We start from the raw sequence: 23,387 nt of genomic DNA, 5'->3' as shown, positions 1-23,387 counted from the left end.
TTTATCTTAGCAAGGAAGCGAATAAGTGTGTTTCCCACAATGTCCAACTATGCCTTGTTCTCTTAAGTTGCTTTGTTGCAAACTTGCCATGTTTTCTTGCATAAACTGAGGAATTAGAGACAGAGAGGGTCATAGCTTGTGCCCATTCACTCTAATTAACGTTGTAAAGAAATTTGGAGAAACATGAATAATCGGTCATCCCTCTCAGAATAACGTCCAAATTGAAATTAAGACTAAAATACTAGAACACTCAGTGTTAGTTGCTGGCTGCACACTGAGAGTCTTTGAAGTGTTGTTTGACCTAACACTAAGCTTAACATCCTGAGCAAATATAAGTGCAATGAATTATGATCTATGTGTGTAACTTTAGATAAACCACAAGCAAAAGGAGCTACACATTCAAATATATAATGTTTAAATATACATGGTTTGTCATCCAAGCATTTTGTATGTAATGTTTGCTACTGTACGTATAAAGGTTTAAGAGGTCATTACAGGCTATTTGTTCTTATTACTTAACAACAGTATTGTTTACTAAAAGCAGGTTCTAAATTTTCTTAAAACTCAAAAGCTTTTGGAAGACCCAGATTTAGAAATCACTAGAGTGGAGAAATGTGTGTGTAGCATATAATTAGGAGTATTCCCTGTCACTCAGTCTGTACATACAATAAAAACACATATGCAAAGAAGAGTCATCAGTGGTGGTCTTTTCTTCAACAGCCAATCTCAAAGTAGTACAATGTGTGTGTGAAAGATATTGATTTCTCTCTTTAACACCACTTGAAAATGTCTTACACTAATTAAACTCAAAGTTTTTGCTCCAGCAGAGTTTTAATGGTGTTTGTGCATACTGCTCTCTGGCTAAGAGAACAACTATGAAAACAAAATGAGAAACCTTTCAATCCCATATTTCTAAATTGGGTGTGAGGATCTGACTGGATCAGAGTGAGATTTCATTTCCAAAAGCTATTTTGCATTCGTTGCAGTTTGCGCATTTCTACAGTTTTCACGTGAGTCATTCATGTGTAATATTCACAATATACTTTATTGTATTGTATTCTGCATGCTTTATTCATTAAATTGAGCAAAAGTAGTTTCATTGTCTCCTCTCCTTTTCTCTGCACACTTTAAATAAAAATCATTAAGAATCATTTCCATGAAAGTTGACTAGACCAGCCAGTTTGTCCTTCAATGGCATAATATATAACATGATTTTTGTTTTTGTTTTTTTGTTTTTTCTTTTCATCCATTTATCCCTGCTTCGTCAAACAGATAAACTGAGGAATGACACTCTTATCTTTCTATCAGTCGTGTCTGTTGATCATTAAAGAATCACTAAAGAAACACTGTCAGCTGTGTCGAACATCCCTCCGTTAAAGTTTTGCCCCTGGTGTTCACTTGACAGGTAATGAAAAGGATTGCAAAAAAATCTACAACTGTTTGTTGCAGTTTGTCTGGCTCATGTATTGTCTTGTCATCATGGTCTGTTGATTAATTATAAACCACAGGAAATCCTCAGTTCCTCATATTATTCTCAAAATGCCAGCAAATATTTTTTTATATTCATAATGGACATTAATTGTCTAGAACCAGAAACATTCTGTGTATAGTTTAAGTTATTCAGGTTTATTTATTTATTTATTTATTTATTTATTCAGGATTTACTGTATAAACCTGTACCTCCCCTGAATGGTTGAGTGCTGAAAAATAATACAGATCATCATAGAGACGCATCCACCCTGACACCACAACAAGTAGGGCTGTGAGTGTATACTTTTAATTAATATAGATATTTGTCAAATCTGACTGCAAATTCATAAATTACACATCAATTCCTCACAAGCTGTAACCATTCCAGCTTATTTGGTGCCATGTCAGAACCACACCAATGACTTAATTGGTATTTTCTTTTATATCAGCATGTGTAATCATGACCAAGAATATTTTCATGTAATATTACTTGAAGATACGTTGGAGGAGAAACCTCATTTATCATGGGAAGAATTTTCCCACCTGGATTACTGACAAATGAAAGTGATTCACTCTACTTTCAGATATGGGTGTGGGTGAGAGCATTAGATGAAGGTCTGGGCGTTGGCCCCAAAAGCATCATGTCAGTCTCTGTCATGTCAGAGCCTGTCTCTGAGGGGGAAGATGTTTCTTCCTGTCTTTGCTTTAGGCTTTCTACATTCATGTCTTGAATGTATTACAGAGTAATTTTACAGTCTGTGGAGTTTTGGATGCCAATAAACAATCATGCATTCACTCCTAAAGGTCTGGAAATGCAAAAGATCATTAATTTAGCAGAGTTTGTTTTATTTACACTCATTGACACAGAGCATATCATTTAAAGGATTGGAATAGGATAACAATACAATGACACAGACCTGGAAATATAATGAATAATTATATATAATTGAATGATTCATAGGTGTGGTATAAGGGAAACAGGTGGGACAACGGTATGATTTGAGGCTGCAGGCACGTCAGTGTCTATTTCCTTAGCCCTCTCTTGGTCCTCTTGTACCTGTGGAAAATGAGAAAGAGTCACATAGGATCACAAAAGGCACAACTTTGTCAACAAATGCACATTTAGCAGACATTTTGAGGTTGCAGAATCCTTTACTGTCTTTTCCAAAAAGAACAAAGCCATCAGCAGAAATACTTAGACATGCAAGTGCTCTTCTAGTGTGTCTTTGACAGGTGCCCACCACACCCAGCCATACTGTTTATGACAGCTGGAATGTGACACTGGGGTGCCTGGCCTCAAAATGTCTGACAAGGAGTGAGGAGCATTACAAAACCTACTACATATACAGCCTGACAACACCCGAACGTGCGCAGAAGCACCTTACCCCCACTATTTATATGAAAAAACACATAAAAGAAATTATAGATTGGTTATCCACAATTAAACAGATGTGTCTGACTCTACTGCATGTCAAGCAGTTATATATTCTACTTACGACATCCTGTATTGATAACTCTTTTCAGCCACATTGCAGTATGGTCTCAGGGCCTCATCCTTACTTTTTGAGCTTGAATTACAAGACTACCCAAAACCATAACCAACTTTGTTTTAGTATTCTAAAGTTAACTCTAACCTTAAATGGGCCTTACACTGATTTTAAAAATCACATCTGTAGCTCTAGAGAGAACTTTCCAAAGTGTGAAAAATAACCATGATGATATCACAGTGATCTCAGCTTGTACTGTGCTCATGTCATCTGACAACTCAAGACAGTTTTACGGAGTTTTGTTTTGACAATAAAAACACTGTATCTATAAAATGTGGGTTTAATCTTCTTGAACATTTGCTTGGTTTTTAAGGAACCTCATTATCTTGTGAAAAGAAATAATTCAGAAATGTTTCCCAAGTTGGCAAGAAGGATATTTACAACTCAGAATCTCATAATAATGATAAATCCGATGAATGAATGAATGCAAATGACACGGATTTGAGCGTGGACTTAGGAAATCACTAGGCAAGAAAGGTGGACGAAACATGCTACTGAATTGCATCATGTAAAGTGTGGGATCCATTGTTTCTGACTTAAATCAAGGGCTAGAAGTTAGGATATGTCTGCTTCATCAATTTTGACCTTTTTTTTTTATGTCTGTCTTTTTATTATAGTATGTCCCTAATTTAATTGAAGTGCACTTCATGATCCCAGAGCATCTGCATGAAAGGTGTGTATGGTGTGAAAAAAAAGATTCTGATTATGCATTCTTACGTTTTCTGATGGTCACTGACACGGTTCCTCAGCACATTTATCTGAAACAAAGTAAAAAATATACAAATGTAACTCTAATGAGGTATATTAGACCCTGTGTCTTTCATAATATGTGTTGTATACTGTTGCTCACACACCTCGTATTTCTGTCTGGAAAACTGGTACTGCAGTTCAAACTTCTCTGCCTCCAGCTTGTACATCCAGTCCCACAGCTCCTTAGCTTTCTCCCTGTGAGACACAGACACAGAAAAATAGTGTTGTATGGTTGTTTTATTTGCATTATCTCATGTTTATCAAAAAAGAATGTCCCAAACAAAAATACTTAAAAATACTCTCTACATACTTGAGTTTTTCTTGGCTTGAGTGCTCAATGTCCAGAGATTTACGTCTGTCACTGAGGATCTTCTTCTTCTTCTCCCTCTCAGTCTGCCTCTTACCACTCCTTTTCTCTGTCTGTGGGAAGGATGATTAGTTCATCATTCTTGTCTGTCATGTTTTAACTACTTGACTCCCCCATGATGAACCCTCCACCTGCTTACCAACTTCTGCATGTAACCTCCAAAGTGCAGGCTGGTCAGGGTTTTCTTTTTCTTGGCATCATCGTCTGCTCTCTTCTTGGCCTCCTCCTCCTCTTTGCGGGTTCTTTCGTCCTAAAGAGACATGGATCCAAAAAGAAAGAAGATCAGGAGTGAAATCCAAGAATTATAATTTACATTACAGCACTTGAGATTGGGCTTTACCTCAAGACGCTTCTGTCGCTCCTTCTCTCTCTCACTGCGGATTCTATGCTGCTCTGCTCTCTCCGAACGGCGCTTTTCCTGCACAGATTAGAACAGTTTATCCCATTTTGACACACCTTAAACATATTTAATGTTAAGCGTTTGCATTTCATTGGCCATGGTGTGGGGAACTCACAATCCTTTCCGTGAGATTAATTAGTTCGTCTTCTTCCTTCTTTCTGCTTTCGAAGTGAACCTCAATCAAAGTCTGAAGCTCCATCAGGTCCTTCTCCATCCTCTTACGATGTATATCCTACAGAAACAGGGATTCAGTGAGCCCGTGCTTTCTGTATTTCATGTTTAATTGGATTCCACATTAGAGAAAGACAAGATACACACATTTCTCATTGATTTCAAATTAAGTTTAAGTAAAGGAAAAGTTAAAGTACCAGAAAATTGTCATAAATATATGCCAAGCCTTCTCATACTGAATAGGAAATTGAGAAAAGGCATATCTATCCCAACATAACAAGTGGTGATTATCAAAATTACATAATACACCCTTAAGATGAAGAGTATGCATAGTGTGGGCTGTGAGAAAACCTGTCACTCACATCAAAATCCACCTTCTCTCCATCTGGGATCTTGGGAGGGATTAGGTTGGGCATGATAAATGGCCTGAAGATTAGAAAAAGATTAAGTTATATAAAAGAGAAAGAAGGGACAGTCATCATCAGTCATTTTTTCTATGGATGTCAAATGAGGATAACATTTAATCAGTAGGTTTAAAAACATACCAAACAAATTGAAATTCCATGCATTAATGCATGTCTGTGTCTGTGAATTGTCAGGAAATGCTCAGAGGCTGCCTCTATGTTTCTTAATTTAGTTGCACACTTTGCTTTGGAAGACATTTTATTTTATTTTTATTTCACAGTTACAGAATTAATTTCAACTAACCACATACTATACTGTATAGACTAGACAAAGATAGGAACAAGTCATTGTTTTGGAAATCACAAGCCCCAAGTCAACTTTAGATTTCAACAATTCATAGTCTGAAGGATGAGGATAAAATTATAGTTACATGAGGGTTAGGTCTAGAATTAAGATTATATAAGAATTTTGAGCAGTTTGTTTACCCTTCTAAAACCTCAGTCCTGTTACTTGCAGTCCTGTGACTCCATCCTGTTACTTTAAAGAATACAATAAGTTGATATAATACAATCACCTATTTTTTAAATTGTATAGTTGGGATTACTTAAATTGATGACATTTCAAATCAGTTTTACAATTTGAATCCTAATACTTACAGGGCATTGAGCTCAAAAAGATGCTGACCCAGAGGGGAGATAGAAATATTTAGAGAAGGTACGTGAGAAATACAGGAGGGACCTAGAGTCAGGCAGGAAGAAACAACAGTGACCTATAACCTGGTGTTAGTGTTTTGTAGACAAGCAAGACTAATTTCAAGTTGATTTTACATACTGGTTGTTAATACAGAGATCTAAGGAGTTATGTCATATCTTCAACTTTTTGTCTTTGTTGTCTGTCTCAGTTTTTTTCAGTCATTTCTGTAACTCAAACACTTTCTTGTTGGGAAAAGATGCTTGTAAATATGCTTTTTAAATGACACATAAGTTTTGGTAACAGGACTGAGAAAAAATGCAATCATCCTCTGCTTAGAAACCTTATAAATTATAAATTCTTGTGTGTGTGTGTGTGTGTGTGTATGTGTGTGTGTGTGTGTGTGTGTGTGTGTGTGTGTGTGTGTGTGTGTGTGTGTGTGTGTGTGTGTGTGTGTGTGTGTGTGCGCGCGCGTGTGTGTGTGTGTGTGTGTGTGTGTTTGTGTGTGTGTTTGTGTGTTTGCTGCTCACTTGAATTTTGGCTTGGCCTCCTCTTCTGTTGAGAAAGAAAATAGAGATAGAAAGGGAGAAGACTGATAAATGAGCGCAGCACACACACCATGACGGTAGTACAATAGAGTCACAACATGCCAATGTTTATTTTGATAGAATTTAGATAAACAGGGTTACCTTCTCCCTCCTCCGCTTCCCCCTCTCCATCTGAAATCAAATCAAAATTCTTGAGTTTTTTTTAATATTATTGTTTGTGTCAGACAAAATCACTGAGAGACAAAATTATATATCAGAGAACATAAAATTAAAAGAAAGACCAAAACTGAGCCCTGCTTGTCTTATTCTGTGTCAGACGTGAGGTGATGCATGTCAGATATCTTAAATAGCACTCTGAATTTTGTGCACAAATGCACATTTGCATACATCTTCATTCATTGTCTGGAGAACCAATTTCTGGAAAATGTCATGGATGTTATTTTATTAATATATTTTTGCCTGGAAAGCAAACTGGTTTAGCAACCAACCAACCCAACCTATGCTAACTGGCAGACTGACTGACGCCACCCCGAGAGCCATGCTCGTAGCATTGGCATAAAATTATTTCGATGATACACTGAGTTGGCAGGATAAATGCTGCATTCACAACCTATTTTAGTAAGTTGATTAGTCCTACCTAGTGTGAGTGTGAGACATATCAGGTGGCAGGTGCTTCACAGGGCATTTGTTTATTCAACGGCATTGATGCGGCAGACAGATGAGAATGAATTTGACTAACATCCCTCCCATTTCATATGATTGTTAACAAGAGACACACGGCTTAACAGTGCTGATTAAAGAAAACAGCAAACAATACCAAATCCTGACTAATGAGCTAGAGCCTTAGGGTGGGGAGTGATGGGACACCAAGGGATTACTTCCAACCAGTGACTGTGTCTGGTGTGACTAAGACAGACAGACAGAGAGAGTGAGAGAAATAAGTCTTGTAGGTTTGAACTTGTTAAGTAACTACACATCGTCATGTACACAGTGGAGTGTGACTGAGATGGCAGATAATTTCTCCATCTGTCTCTGACTTATGGTTAAGGACGGCATGTCAATACATGCACAATACTACACATGGCTGTTGTCTGCACTCTGTTTTCCACTTTCAAATCCCTCACCTTGTTCTTCATCAGCCTCATCGTCTGTTGCAGGTTTGTCTTCCTTCTGTGGGGCCTCTGGCAGAAGGGAAGATTGTACAGCAGATAGTGAGACATATCAGTGACAAATCTCAACAGTCACAGTGTGATGTTGACTCATTGACTTACTGGAACAATCACTCTCCCTTGTCAATGACCTCTCTTTTTTCATACACTCATGGCAAAAAGAATGAGATGAGGACAGCTGCTAAACTGAATTAAATGTGTCTTTTCTCTCCCTCTCTCTCTCTCTTTTCTTGTTTGCACCTTTTGAAGATATATCCATATTATGTGAGTTTGACTGTTGGATTGACACTGTGCCCCAGAGAAGGACGGACAACATGAAGAGTTTTTCAGAGAGATAACAAGTGAGAGAATGAGCTACCCACCTCTGCTATTTAAAGCAGATAGCAGTCAAGTATGGGTGAGGAGACGTGTGTTGATCTGGGGTTAGCTTGATTTGATGACACTATACTTTCACAACTCTAACCTGAGGTTGTGAGTCATGTGCGGTATTCAAAAACAAAATAACAGAGACAAAAACTCCCAAATATATGATCTCATCAGGTGACACTTTCTGAAATATCACCATTGCTGACAGCACAAAGAGGCTGACTTTGTGGTTTCAGATAAATTTGTTTGAGCTTTTGATAGTAGCACTGACACAGCTAATTCAGTAATATCAGATCAGGGAAAGTCATGGATAAAATCCTTGGTTTGACCTTGCCAGTTTCTCAAATGTTTAATGAATATTTTCAGCTCCAACCTTATTTCTGAAAAATATTGTTATTATTTCTGATTTAAAGGTCAAGTAGTGGAGTATTTCAAAAAATACACTTTTTAGCTCAAAGCACAAGCAATACCTTCCTCCACCTCCTCCTCCTCCTCCTCCTGCACCTCCTCCTCTACCCCCTCCTCTCCTGATGAGCAAAGCACAGAGGTGGTTATTGCAGCCAAAAGAAAGAAAGAAAGAACGAAAGAAAAAAGAAAGAAAGAAAGAAAGAAAGAAAGAAAGAAAGAAAGAAAGAAAGAAAGAAAGAACGAAAGAAAGAAAGAACGAAAGAAAGAAAGAAAGAATCATGATTAGATGATGAGATGAAGCATGAATGATTTCAGTAATCATTCATGGGTGTCACAGTTTTTAACCACAGGCACTATGACTATCAGGACAAATTTGGCACTACATGTAACGTACTGGAACACAACCAAAAATCATGTATTTATGATCCAGAGATTCATTTATATGTCAGCAGTGATGCTGTATTGCCAAGTTGACAAGTCCCGTACCTTCTGCAGCCTCCTCTTCTGAAACCACGCAGCCAGGGAAACACACGAGAGAAGGAACATACAAACGTAATCACATAATGAGAGATACAAACTGTGGTTTGTTAGTGCAATATTTTCAATCACTCTTACTGTAAGGCCAAATATACCATCACAATTATGAATAAATAACTGTTATATTCTAATATATATTCTATATAAACTGTATGCTGAGTTAACAATCAGGCTGAGCATTCACATTTAATTCACAACATTGTCATTTACAACTAATGAAATGTCTTTTAGTTAGAGCTCCTTTTAAATCCTTATAATACTGTATGTGGTAAGTAGTATTGGGTTACTATATTAACCTCACTGCATTATGCAGAGAAAACATTTGCCTTAACGACATGGTTTTAGTTTTAACAGTAGATCACACCTTTCAGAACTGAAAGAAGTGAGTCCTTACCTTCCACCTCCCTGTGAAAATGAGACACGTATGTGCATTATTATTACAATCTAAAATATGTTTACATAGCAACTGTCATTACATCACAGAAAAATAAAGCTGTCTTTACAATGCATGAAAAGAAATTACTCTCTGGGTATGTGCAGTTATATAAAGACATTTTTTTTACATTAATACGAGATATGTTTTGTATATTTAAGCAGAAACAGAAGGAACTTTTACATGATAACTGAAACCAAGTAAAGCTTCAACCTACTCCTCGTATTCTTCCACCACTTCCTCGTTGTCCGACATGGCAGTAATCAGGTGTGAATCTGAACATTGAACAGACTCCATGAATTCACCCAGAAAAAAATGCTTCACTCCACTTTCTCACCATTTACAGCATCCTTACAACATTTTCTAATGTTCGTAGTGTTTTTCTAGTTTTACACACAATCAGTAAAGCTTACCTGAGGGTCAGATGTAATGATGGAGAGACTCAGTGTGCAGCAGAAGAGAGGAATGAGATGTGACTCTCAGAGGGTAAAGGGACAGACTGTGCAGTGGGGAATGAGGCTTTAGGACCCCCTTGTTGTGTTATTAATAACTTTTTTTAGATAGCTTGTACTCTCCATTATCACCACTCCCAAAAAAGGCCACTGTGTGCACGGCTGCTGGGTTGCGTTGCCAAAGAGATCCAGATAAAGCCACACATGATGATTCATGCACACACACACATTCTCTCACCCTTGTATGGCAACCTGCCACTGACAAAACACAGGCATATAACTCTAATCTACGTCCTCCCCTCTCTGAGATAAATGACTGTGACGAGCAGAGATGCTTTTAAAAACTAGACAGTTCCTGTGTTGTGTAAGTAAATAATAAGGAAAAAAGTCATGACAGACATTTGTTGTATTAAAACATTTTATTCCTTAGGCAGGCAGCATCTTGCCCATAAGGACAGACAGAACAACAATATTTTGGCATATTAAACATACAAATTACAACTCCAGAATCCCCACTCCTGTAATTCAATAAACATAGTCATCTATAGGTGTCATAAACCTTAAGACCTTCACCTTTTAAAGTGCTTGACAAATCACACAGGCAAAAAAAAAGCTGAGGACTTTTAAAACAAATATATGTTCCCTTTCTTATTCTTCTCTTTCTTACATCCACATCTCTTTTTATACTCTTTTCTTCACATATTCCTCTTTTATTTTAACATTTGAAATAAGGTATATTTAAACTTCAAGAAGCAATGCAAAAGTGTGTGATAGATTCCTCCTAACTTTAAAAGCAGTATCCTCATTTTCAGTCCTCTAAAACTACAACTCAAGTTCCTTTTTTTCTCTATCTCTCCTATCTGTTGCTTCTGCGTGCTTTGGCAGCAAAGAAGAAAAAAAAACACAAAAAGCTTGAAGAAACGATCAGTCACGGCATCCATTAATCTTCCAGTTATCGCCTTCTCCTCTTGCCATCCATGAATTTCCTACAAATAAAAGTATGGAAGAAACACACAAAAAAAAATTCTGAAGAAATCAGTTTTTGTTTGATATTATAATATACTGTAAAGTATACATAAAGTATGTTAACATTGTCGGAAGCTTCAGATTGGTTTCATTTAAAAGGTGTTTTACTTGTTTCCATGAAAAACACTGAACAAATACGTATTACTAAGTATGGGACCGCTTTCTTACTGTGCTCAGTCAATCCTTCATTTTGCGACACGGTCCTCCCCTCTGCTCTCAAACAGGCTCCGCTTGCTGTTGATGTCCACATGTCTCAAGTCCTACATATATAGAACATTGACAGATTATCACAATTATTTTAATATGGCAACTTCAATACAGCAGAAAACATACAAAAAAGAGAAAAAAAAGTTTGAACTAGGTTTGTCGAATCAATTAAATGTAAATACATACATTTCTCTGTAAATAATAACCAATAGATCCTATTTCTGCTAGCACAAAACAGAGATAACTGTCTCTGTAGCCATAGATCCCCCCATAATTAGTGACCGAAACAGTTCATAAGAGTTAAGAAACAGCAATGCACTTAATTAATGGAGCCTGATTGAGTTTAACCCTCATCCTACCAACATATTTAATATACACGACTACTGACTGGGGTCCATAGGAAACCCAAGAATAAACTACTGTAAAAAACAGCATCATAGCAAAATGTTAACTTATTTCTTCTCAAAACATTATAAGCTATGTAATTAGTGTCATCTGAAAAAAGACCCCCCTAAAAAGCACTACTTAAAACAGAAACAGAAAGAATGATATGATGTCATTTGGAACAAATTCATGAAAAATGTAAATGATAGAATAAAGCACTTGTGAGATATGACACAAAGTCTGAGGTCTGCAGATACCCCAGTCAGTAGGATTTAAGTTAAATAAGGACCTTAACAATGACAGTAAAATTAGAAATAATCAAAGGTAAGCAGCAGGAAAAAGATAATTGTATTTACTCTGGGCACTGAGGCACATACAGGTGAAAGAGTACTACTGCCTCCTAGCTGCCAGATGCTACACTTCCTAACTTCCTACATAATGCAGGTTGAGGTAACACGAAAGAATGCAAATAGGCTGGTTAATGGGTGACCTGACCGTGGGAGTTTGTGAAGAGCCAGTTTGGTTGGTCTTATTGAGCCAGCGGTTGATCCGGTCCGACATTCCTGATGTGAAGCTCCTGAATTCCTGATAACACCAGAGATGTGAGCTCATTAGAGTGCATGTACCATAATTAACCTACATTACACAGTATGTATTAAATGAACATATGATGCAGAACTTCTTTTTTTTTTTTTTTTAAAGTTATGAACATACCTGTCTGGAAACTCCAGGGCTGGTAGGGTCGGCTGCCTGCTGCTCCTTCTCAAACAGACCTCTCTTCCTGGACACCTCCTCCATCAGGAAAAGGGTCCTCTGGGTCACATCGGGAGAGCGGGTCGCTTCAGTTTTCTACACACATACAGGAAGCAGGGTTGAGAGAAAAAGCACTTTGTTGTTGTTTGTTTGTCCACTCTGACCACAACAGCTATATGTTTGCTTGTTTGTTTAACACCTTACACCATAGCATTTACAGTGATACTAACAACTGATAGAGAAATAGTATTGTACAGTATTCTGTATTTTGTTTAGACATAACATGCTGCATTATAAAGCTGACTTTCTGTGTTTTGTTGTCTGAGAGTCTGACCTGTGCAGCATGGGCCAGTCTCTCCATCTTCTCCTGAATGGACCGGGATGAAATCCTCTGCCTGGAACTTCACAAAACATAATACACATATGCAAAGGTCTCGTTTTATTCCAGTAAGTCAAATGCTGCACTAAAAAAGAGTAAAATTAGTAAGCTATAAAAACTCACTTCCGCTGGAAGGATGATGCTTTGTCTTCATCTTCATTTTGGTCCTTGTTCAAACCCAAAGAGAATTAAAGTTAGTAAAGTAGGTCAACATCTGTGATCCTTTACTCAGCTGAAAACCTATTTTTTCAATTTCAGAGATACTGTTAGTGATCTCACAAAAAATGTATGCAGTAAAGCCAAAAATAAATTCTTTGAGTATCTCTTTTACGTAAAGCGTTTTTGCTGATAGATTGTAGTTGTAGTTGTAAATTGTTGTCTTACTGTGTTGGATTCAAACTTCTTGGATGCCACCCTGACACTTGCACTAAAACAGAATTAAACAGTTGGGGTTTAGCAGAAGGTATATAGATATAACAAGGTTCAGGGTAAAAGTGAGAATTTTTTCTTACCTCCTCTGCAGTGGTGCGCTCTCTTCTTCTTTCTTCCTCATCATCTGTTGAAGATCAAGCATAATTAAAATGCGTGTGAGCAGACCTTGCAGTTGTCCAAATGTCAGTGGCTTCTGACCTGCACTCTCTCTCTGTCTCTCTCTCTCTCTCTCTCTCTCTCTCTCTCTCTCTCTCTCTCTCTCTCTCTCTCTCTCTCTCTTTCTCTCTCTCTCTCTCTCTCTCACTCTTTTAACAAAGCAACCAGTCAGCACTGAAAGCTTGTAAATATTGCTTCAGCATTAGCATATGGCACAAGCAAACTGTCCTGAACTATCTGACAGCTGATGTGAGATTAAATCTTGTTTTAACAGTCAAATAGGCATAAATGAATGTTAATTTTGGCATTTACTTGGGTTTTTGTGTGTGTGTGTGTGTGTGTGTGTGTGTGTGTGTGTGTGTGTGTGTGTGTGTGTGTGTGTGTGTGTGTGTGTGTGTGTGTGTGTGTGTGTGTGTGTGTGTGTGTGTGTGTGTGTGTGTGGTTTTTTTTTTACCCTGAAAGATATGGTCCTGGAGCTCTGTCTGACGAAGGCAGGTTTGGTAGACTGTTCAAAAGGAGAAGTGCCATTCACACTGGTCTGAGGTAAAGTAAAATAATATATAGATTTGATCATCCAGTGTTCATCTTTTTTTCAAGATTGTTTACTTTGTGACAAGCAAACTCCACTACCATACTTTTAACACTAGAGGGTACTTTTGCTTTATTAAATTATTGAGCAATGGCGTCAGCACTTTTCAAACTGCCAAACTCTATTTGACAAGCAAAACATGAAGCAGAGATATGATAGAGTTATGTTATAAATGATGTAATTTGACTGTGTATTTGTATGTGTTGAACTACCTCCTCTGTGTGTCCGGACTGAACGGGGCTGGGAGCTCCCCTAGGTAAGGGACTCTGACAGGGCGAAGGGCAGTGTCCTTGAGGTGACATAGGAGCTGTTGGAGAGCAAGGGCTAACAGGTGTTGTGGGCCCACTGGCAGAGGAAGTCTTGTCAAGTGAGATGGAAACAGAACTGCAACAACAGAAAGTTGAGTGAGCTAAAAGGTCAGTAGAAGATGTGCTCAAGAAAGCAACAGTAATCAAGTGATCCAACTCACAGTAAAGCTGCAGTCTATCAAAGGATGGGTTTACAATTGTTCTAGTCTGTCCTAAAACAATTGTCAGGTGCCCAAATGAATAGACAGCTGAAGCCTCATATTATCTTCAGACAAACTTTTGAATACATTTTTGCCCAAAACGAGGACTGTGGATTTAGTGGCCCATCACTTTCATTGTTACATTATTGTAACGCATTTAGAAGCGATCCTCTACTGGACAGGAATGATTACAGCAAGCAAAACCTGTTTTAAGACAGACTGAAAAATTGTGAACCCATCCCCTATTCACCAGCCTCTCTTTGAATAGATCATATTTTCCATTATCTGTCTCTTTCATCACTATTATCCCTCTTTGTATAATAAAGTTACATGAATAAAACAGAAAGTTTGCCTTTACTACTATGACAAACTGCCAGAAATGGTGACATTTTAATGCTTTGACTGGCAAACTGACAGATACTTCATGAAAGCCAGATCTCTGTGCTTTGTATTTTCTTTGGATAACTTATTTGTGATCAGACACAGACAGAAGGTCGTAGGTACAATTTGTGGAGACTTGAGTATTCGAACTCATAGACAATCAAATATCTGCCTCAGAATGTCTTGACAATATATTTGGTATATTTGATGGGACGCAGGTCTATAGACTATAGGTCTGTAAGATTAAATAATACACATACATGTATGGTGGGTATGTGTTTTAAATTCAGGTATACTTTAAGTATACCATGATATTTCCAAATCCCATGTGTCTTTTGAAGACCAGTGTGTAAGCACATGTCTTCATATGATTCATTATTTCTACACTTTAATACCTTTTATTTTATCTTGAAAAATGTTTTGATACTTCCTGAACATTAACCTTCAAAAAGGACAACAGACAAAAAAGGTGCTTGTTAACCTGACAAACTTGCGAGCTGGGTTGGACTGCGGCTTGGGATCAGGGTCTCTGCCCGACGACTCTTCATTTTCATGCTAACAAAGACACAAACAGTGGACACAATCAAAATGAGCACACAGCACACAGGGTTTTGTACAGAGCCACCTGAGACACACCTTGCGTTACGTAACACTTTACAGGTATGGCCTAGTTTGCAGATACACTGAATAAAAGCCGCCTTCAAGTGTAATAAAAGATAAAGTTCAAATTATGACCTTAAGTACACCCTTATCAAAGTTTAATGGATTATTTGCATGGTCACTTTGTTCACTTGGAAGAGCGCCAGCCCGGCAATATTACAGGAGATTAATGTACATGTGTTCTTCTATTCTCAAAGAAAAGTTGTATGCCATGGATGTCTATGTTACCTTTAATTATTGTAACTAATAGACACTGTGTCTTTCCCTCTTTACAAAACATATGTTAGCGTGAGAATGTGGGTCAGTGTTTGATCTCTGAGTTGTTATTGTAGGGTGTTGAAAATGATTAACATAACTCTCCCTCTGCGTGGGGTAGCAGTTAACTGTGATTAACCACACTTCAGGGTGGCACTATTGGTAACACTGTATTATGACTTAGTAAAGCTTGGATCTGAGTGAAGGTCTTTCTGTTTGTGTGTCATCTGTCTGTAAAGGCAGTCCAGGCAGTAGCAAAAATAAAATGGCAAAATATTTCTGTCATAGCAGTGAGAGAATTCTTACTGGCCTGTTTGTGATGTTAGTGCTGGTACTGGTACTGCTGCTGCTGCTGGGATTATAAGAGGCCGGTTTGGTTTTGACCAAGGGGGGTGCACTGCTCTGCCCCTCATCCAAGTCCCCAAGAATCTCCACCCTGGCTCCTTCTTTGTCATCTTCTGCTCCATCATCCCCTACCTCCTTCTGTCGTCTCAATGTCTCCACATGCCGAATCCTCCGCTTTTCATCACGGACACGCAGCATCTCCACAAAGTCCAGTTGTATCTGCTCCACGCTGGAGATAAACAGTATATATATATACACACACACGTGAATGACTGATATATATATGATGGATTGTCTCTAGAGAGGGGTGAAAGGACAGATCATGTTTCTATAATGAAAGGCTCTACAGTTCTTCTCTCTCTTTTAAGGCTGCTTCTGCTCCAGGTAATCAGCTGCTGGTGTTTTTTTGACAGCTTTTCATATATTGCATGCATGGTATCAGGTTTTTTGTATTTGAAAAGTATACACATGACACAGTCCCATGGGGCAGAAGTGTAAGAATCCACCCCTCCCTCTTTGCTCTTGAAATCCAACCACTAAAAAGGCTTCCCATCAAATATTATGCACTGTTACATATCGACATTGCATACTGGAAACAAAGAGAAAAAACAAAGACGGCGAGAATGAAACAAAAAGACAGAAAAAAGAGGGAGACAATAGAAGTTAAAAAAACAAACAGAAAGAAGCAGAGCACACACACCTCGAGCAACAGAGTCATGTTCAAGCAGTGTATAAATCAAGCTTCAGCAGATACAAATCAAATTCTGTTTTACTGAATTGTGAGAATGACCTGCTGAGGCCCTGGGACGTCTCACTTGTGGAGTCTGTCCCACAGGTGCTGTCACTGGTGGGTGTGCCTCCGGGTGCTGCGTCAGGGTTGTCAGCGTCAGGGTCGTCAGGGTCTGCGACACTCTTCACCCTTCTTCTCTTCTCCCTCTCCACTTCCTCATCGTCTTCCATTGTCCATTGGCGCGCTAGGCTGAGGACACAAGAAACACACATGATACTCATTATACATGGCTATAAAACAGAAAATGAAACAAAGGCAGAGACACAAGGTTAAAAATGAAGAAAACATGGCAGAAAAAGGTACCGTCCAAACAGTCAGTCTACTGTCAAGATTTGAACTCTACAGAAATGAATTCTGCTTGTTTTGGTTTTTGGGAAGGAGCGATTATAGTCAAAAGATTATAGTCAAAATAATCGTTACACAGAGCTACTTGTTCACCATCTGTTTATTAGTGGATTCACAGTTGGCTGCCTCTCTAAGCAACATAAAACAAGCTTTTTAACAACAGAACACATTTATTTCTGCAGTCAGTTTACAGAGCAGCATTATCCCTCTTGATAAACTCATTTACAAGAGGGTAGTAAAATGGTACACAATATTCAGAGTTGAACCTGAAAAAAACCACAGTTGTAGTCAGTTAGGATAACTGCTAGAAAGATATCCAAACATCACAGCAAAGATAGAAGAGCCTGCAACACAGTATCCAGTGGAGACAATACCACGATGTGTGTGATATGGCTCCCTGCTGACTCCTGCTACAGACATTGGTAATATTGTCCAGATACGTTAGTAAAATAGCTAAAATGTTTCCCTTTTATGCTGGAATAAAATTAAACTTCAAAAATAGCAGTTGCAGATGGTGCTCTCAAACACAGGTGTCATATTGCTTAAAGAAAACTCATTGCCAGTTTAAATCTTACCTGGACAAAGCCGACCAGTTTTTCCGAATCCTGGACATATTGAATGAAAACTAGGGTTTGCAGGTACACTTCACTCACAGACAGAAAGTCGTCTGACAGGCACTCTGAGGGAGGCAGTCAAATTACCGCAAGTGCAGCACAAAGCAGTCCACCTTTACCCTGGTGCACTGAGGCGTCACATGACCGCATAGGTGAGCTACCCACCTGAGAGAGAGAGATTGATAGAGAGAGAGAGAGAGCACGCTTCTCCATATATGGCGGCAGTGTGGCAGTTTGATAGCTGGGACAGTCACTCTTTTAAGGCCATTGTATTTTACACCACCTGATATATATTTGCCCTTGCTAGAATATAGGCAACATAGTTGTTAAATCTTACACAATACACAGTAATATTATCATCATTATAATGATAATAATAATAATAATAATTATTATTATTATTATTATTATTATTGTTGTTGTTATTATCAGGGGACAAAAGAAGAATTCAACAATAACCAAGTAAAACTAATGTTAAAGCAACTCCTCAGCAATTACTCAGCAACTAACTACAATTACTACAACTTACTAATTAATTATTAAGTAAAATTTAAGTTGAAAATATATGGTTTTGCTCATATAGCACTTTATTTTAAAATCAGAGCTTATGAGAATTAAGAAAGTTAAGGACAAAAACTATAGACATGAAAGAGGCAAGACAATAAAAAGCAAGACACCACAATTAAAACAGAAATATACATAAAACAAAACAGCAAAAACATCAGTTCAAAGTGTGTTTTAAATAAAGGTCAGTCAAATTGGATGGTCCTTAGTAAAAAGGAAGACTATGTTTTTATGCATGCCTATCTCTGCTTTGATGCCTTATAACAGTGGACAGCCACAGTCTCTTTACAATGTGAGTCAGACTGTTTGCTCTGCTGTGTGAGGCCACACCCTTCCCTGAAGCCCAGTGTGTCGGACTCTGACCCAGACTCGAGCTTAGTCCGACACACACAGCATCCACCCCACCTGACTGTACACCACAGCTGCACCTGCTGTGTGCAGGGCATGAGGCCACAATAACCAGGGTGAGGTACTATCATAATTACAGATTAAGTGTAGCACCTGATCCTCTCATCCAGACCCTTCTTTCTTTATTGTGTGATCATCCTTCACTGATGTTTGGAGAAGGTTGGCTTATTCTATGCGTACCATTAAGATGCTATCTTATATAACTAGTTTGCATGTCACTCCCTAGCCAGAGACGCAATGCATGCTGTGTCATTCCAAGTATTGAAGACTGAATTTAATCTGTCTGTGTGTTTGTATGAATGTGTGCAGTGTTCAAACTCTCTGAGCCTAAACTTAGCCATACATTTTCAGGGAAGACCTACCCTCATAAATATGGAATCAATCAGACAGACATACCCCCACCCATGAGGGAAAAAAGTATTTAGTGACACTTGACCACAGCTCGCTCATTGCATCCACAGCAGCTAAAGAGGACTGTCTTCCAGATGTAGACAGGATGCTGTCCTGAAAAGCTAGTGTACAAAGTACATCAGCAGAAATGTGTACATGTAAGCTATGTTGCAGAAGTTTGTCAGTGTGATAGCTACATTTCTTGGAGTCATTTTTGGCTCAAATGTTCTTTACACCTTTCACCAACATAAAAACACACCAGAGGCTGCACATCCATGAATACTGTGCAGTATTTTTACAGCTGCTGAAACTGCAGCAACTGAACAAAGTCACTTTTTACCCCAAACTACAATGGTAAAAGTCATATATCTTTGCTGAGTCTCTAGCATGGTGTACTACTGCAAAGAGAAGACAGGTGTGACAAGAAAACCCTTAATGTGGTGAAAATTCACTTATTTAAATGGCGCCTTTGTCAATAAGCACACAAAACCACATTACAAAGAAATGTGATTACCTTAGTCAACTTTATTGGAATATCAGTATTCATGTAAATTCAGCAGATGAAGTGCACATCCTTATGTTTATTAACAGTTTCAAAACCACAGGCCATGCTTACAGTTTATCCCCAAGCAAGAATATCATTTTAATTCAGCCAGGCCATAGCATTAGCCAATTACCAATTATACTATCCACATTTGTCCTGTAAAGATATGAGCTGCACATTCTGACACCTTATCACAAATAAAAGCCTAAGATTCAGCTATTACAACAGTACTGATAATAATAATCCTCATCAATGAACGGAATATTGGCAAAATCAGTTTGTAAGGAGAGTGGAGAAAAACTTTCAGGAGGATATCTCACCTCCATGGCAGGAACATAAACAAGGATGAAAGCATGACACAGAAATACAGAAACTGCAAGAATAGATTCTGGAGAACAAAACCAATCTAGATGCAGGAGGAGTGCTGGAGATTACATGGCATCAGCCCGCCGTCTGGGTTCACTGGGTGGGACCCTTAGCAGCATCAAACATCTTCTTTCTGCCCTCCATGCCTGACATGGCCTCCACATTCTTCCTCCAGTCACTGTCCTCTACTGGTCTCTTCTACAGATAGTTGCAGTAAATGAAATAGAGGGTGTAAAAATAGATGGGGTTAAAGTGTGGAAATATTCTTTGTTTTATTGGGTTTTTTGTTTTTGTTTTTAGAGATGGTTCAGAGCAGAGCAGGTTCAGAATTTCTTATGGTCATTATTGTTGTGTCTAAGCCTTTGAGATCCATGTTTTCAACTGGGAATCCCCTAGGAGAATACTGTATAACTATACAAGTATAACTGGTTTGAAGCACCTGTGCATGCACACAGACACACACACCAGTACCAGCTAATCTGCAGATGCACACACACATTGGCCAGCGAGCAGCACCGTCACAAAAGTTACACTTTTGTGTACAATGGGATCATTGTCTTGTGTACTGTACCTCCTCTCACACACACAAACGCTGCCCTGGGCTGGCCCACTGCTCACTATCTCAAGCACACCTTTCACACATACATAAACACACTTTTCAGCTGCTCTGTGGCAGTTCAAGCACTGATGTCATGTGTGAGACTTCACAGTAGCTACATACACAGTTGCCCTAAGCAACATACAAATCTTAGTTGGGTTAGTTTGATTGTGCCTGTGTGTATATATGGGTGTTTTTTTCTCTTTTTTCCATCTCAACACACCTTTTCAGTGTCCTCTTTCTTTACAGACTTGAGGTTGGCACGGAGGTCCATCGAGACTTTGTGCTTGGAGCCCAGCAGCGAGCGGAGGATGGCATCAGCAGAGACACGAACACGCCGTAGACTAGGCCTCTTGAATTTTCCCCTGAGGTCCAGCACCTTGATGTTCAGGTCTTTAATCTGGAGCAGGGGCAGATAACTGAGAAGCATTAGCCATCTGAAAAGTATAACTTGTATTATGTCATATTGATAAATACATTTACATTTCCAGTTCTTCCTGTTGCGGAGTTACCTCACGTGTGTTGAGCATGACCTTGGCCTCAATGTCATATCGTTCCTCATCCACCGCATCTATCTTGGCATGGAGCTCTCTGCAAAGATCCTGTACATATACACACATTAACACACATGTACAAAAGAAAAGATATGCCTATTTTAATTGTTATAATTACAAATTTAGGTTATTTTATTTCCAGAGCAACTTGTCAGTTCTTAGAGCATCATCCTTACTTATTCTATATGAAAATCTGAATTCCTTTCATTTGAGAGAACTGACTGAGTAAGAAATATGTGGTGCAATTTGAAAAATGTTTTCATTCAGGATACATAACAATGTTGCCTGTAGATGTAAAAATAAGAGTTTCTACTGGTGTTGAGTTACTGAGACGTCAGTGAAGTTACCTGCAGCTGTGCAAGACTCAAGCTGCTTGTGTTGAGTGCTGGAGCTCTCTCTGACAGATAGCTCTGCTTCTCATCTTCTTTAACTACGATCTCTTGTTCTAATTCCTCCTTGGCTTTTGCGACCATTAGACTCTGCACAAACATGAACACAGCAACACAGGCAATGACTTATGCTGCTCTCCTGTGGTCAAACATATTTATTACATTATAAATAGGTCCATGATTTTTTTTTACCTTGAGCATCAGCTTCCTTGAAGCAGAGATTTTTGGTTTTCTCTGGATGGAGAACATAGATCAGGATATTGCCAACACAATTATAATGTTAGTACCTCACTTTTAGCTTAACTTATTATCACAAATTTTTCTTTGAGATTTTGTAGCACCATGAAATCCTTTTGTAAGAGTTAATGGTCAAATGGTCTTACCTCTTGCCTGTAAAGGAAAGATGGACAAGATTTAAAAGAAGAAAGTCGAATATTTAGAGACAAATTCTGAACAATCAAAGACCAGAAATATTTGTTTTGTGTTCATGCGTGTGAGTGAGTAAATGGTCTATAATGAGAACACAAAGCCTAATTACTCACACATGTTCAGGCATCCTGCTGATGAGATCTCACTGGAGAGACAGAGGAGATTAGAAACAAACCAAACAGTTGTCAGTGTTTTCTCATCAGCTTTTGGAGTGCCAGATCATCTGTCCACACTCATCTATGATAATTCACTCAGCATTTGGAGTCACTGTATATAAACTGTATATAAACTCACAGCTTTAAAACAAATCCCTGTATTTTTTCAGCACCAACACTGCAGGATTTTCCAAAGGACTCCACGCAAATTTGTTGGAAGCATGTCGTGGAAAAATTCGAGTTTCAGATGATTAGATTTCCTGTGTGAGAGACCCAAATCACACATTCTAGCCACTGAAGTTTAAAAGCAACTTTAAATCAAACATTAAGTCCAGCAGAAAGGTTATTACAAATCACTGTCAGGACCCACTGACGACAGTTTTCTACCAAATGTGACAACTGTGAAAACATTTAACTGTGGTTTAAGTCATTTAACTTGTCTCGCCAGCTGATCCCTATGTTGTTTTCACTTGTCATCACCTTATTTTCACCCCCTCTCCTTCAGTCTCCTGCCCCTCTGCCCTTTATCAGATCAGCAAGTTATTTGCAACACTCACCGATTCACCTTATTTCACCCTATCTCTCTTTATGTCCCCCTCCCATTTTTCCTTGTTGGTTCCAGCTGAATGATGCCATTTAAGACCCCACTAGTTCTACAGTGCTACAAACTGCTCCAGCGGATTAGGAAAATTCCAGACTGATAGCCATCCCTCGTCCATTTCTCCTGTCTTTCATCCCCATCTTTCTTCTCAGGATTATCTCAGGGAGAGGAATTTAGAGTGGCCTTTCTCCCCAAATAGACCAGGGGACATCTGATAAACAGCTGTGGAGGGTGACTGAGCTCTGGGGTACCCAGCCAGGCACAGGGATTTACAACCAGTAACTCATGGATGCTTGTGAATCTCTGTGGTGGAGCCAACTTGGCAATGCAAAAATAAAAAAAACAAAACAAAAGAAACCAGCCCAAGCAGCTTTGGAAAGTTCACGTTAGCCTCGGATTTGAACAGAGCTCCTCTATTATTTCAGTTAATTATTCTACTGAGTGTTCTGGGTGGTGTTTTTATGGTTTAGGCACAACCACAGCCCAAACGATGACATCAGGCACTGACAAAATTACATAAAAACACTTTTTAGCCTTCTACCTCTCTACTAATACTATCTCTACCTGGTTACTTCATTGACATAATATTATTATAGTGATGTCATCATAAACATGGATTCACCATAATCTATTAGATGTGTTTGAAGGCAATAACATATCCATTGTTTAAATCACTAAATCCAGAATTGTTAAAGTAAAGTTAAAGTAAATGGTTGTGCTAGGCAGATTTAAAACAATTCAAACTGTCGTCCATGCAGTTTATTTACTACATATACATAGAGGCCTAACACAACACTTGAACAGCTTTAACGAACCACACAAAGAGGACTTACCAGTCTTCCAAGTCTGAAG

General features: G+C 38.5%; 3 protein-coding genes across 3 annotated transcripts; all 3 read right to left on the bottom strand.

Moving 5' to 3' along the window:
• Window positions 1–2,493: 2,493 nt before the first annotated feature.
• Window positions 2,494–9,516, bottom strand: tnnt2a (troponin T type 2a (cardiac)). Its single transcript, XM_062427224.1, is given in 13 exon segments — window positions 2,494–2,527; window positions 3,735–3,775; window positions 3,872–3,962; window positions 4,078–4,187; window positions 4,274–4,384; window positions 4,475–4,552; window positions 4,650–4,766; window positions 5,068–5,131; window positions 6,331–6,355; window positions 6,490–6,519; window positions 7,473–7,529; window positions 8,354–8,405; window positions 9,475–9,516. Coding segments are annotated over 13 exon segments (852 nt in total).
• Window positions 9,517–10,194: 678 nt separating this feature from the next.
• On the bottom strand, window positions 10,195–17,607 carry lad1 (ladinin). Its single transcript, XM_062426698.1, has 14 exons — window positions 17,499–17,607; window positions 16,579–16,767; window positions 15,750–16,017; window positions 15,010–15,083; window positions 13,852–14,023; window positions 13,505–13,588; window positions 12,975–13,018; window positions 12,847–12,889; window positions 12,586–12,629; window positions 12,418–12,484; window positions 12,045–12,179; window positions 11,826–11,915; window positions 10,908–10,999; window positions 10,195–10,699 (listed from the first exon to the last, which is right to left on the bottom strand). The coding sequence occupies exons 1-13, from the start codon at window positions 17,534–17,536 to the stop codon at window positions 10,925–10,927; spliced, it is 1,323 nt and encodes a 440-aa protein (XP_062282682.1). The 5' UTR covers window positions 17,537–17,607; the 3' UTR covers window positions 10,195–10,699; window positions 10,908–10,924.
• A 2,200-nt stretch (window positions 17,608–19,807) lies between these two features.
• On the bottom strand, window positions 19,808–21,440 carry LOC133987365 (troponin I, slow skeletal muscle-like). The gene is made up of 4 exons (XM_062426699.1): window positions 21,309–21,440; window positions 20,920–21,009; window positions 20,631–20,807; window positions 19,808–20,007 (listed from the first exon to the last, which is right to left on the bottom strand). Exons 1-4 carry the CDS (start codon window positions 21,432–21,434, stop codon window positions 19,903–19,905), a joined length of 498 nt encoding a protein of 165 aa, XP_062282683.1. The 5' UTR covers window positions 21,435–21,440; the 3' UTR covers window positions 19,808–19,902.
• Window positions 21,441–23,387: the final 1,947 nt, after the last annotated feature.

The sequence above is a fragment of the Scomber scombrus genome, chromosome 10, assembly GCF_963691925.1.
Source record: "Scomber scombrus chromosome 10, fScoSco1.1, whole genome shotgun sequence".
NCBI classification, from domain to species: domain Eukaryota; kingdom Metazoa; phylum Chordata; class Actinopteri; order Scombriformes; family Scombridae; genus Scomber; species Scomber scombrus.
This window is presented reverse-complemented; position numbering and strand designations above follow the sequence as displayed.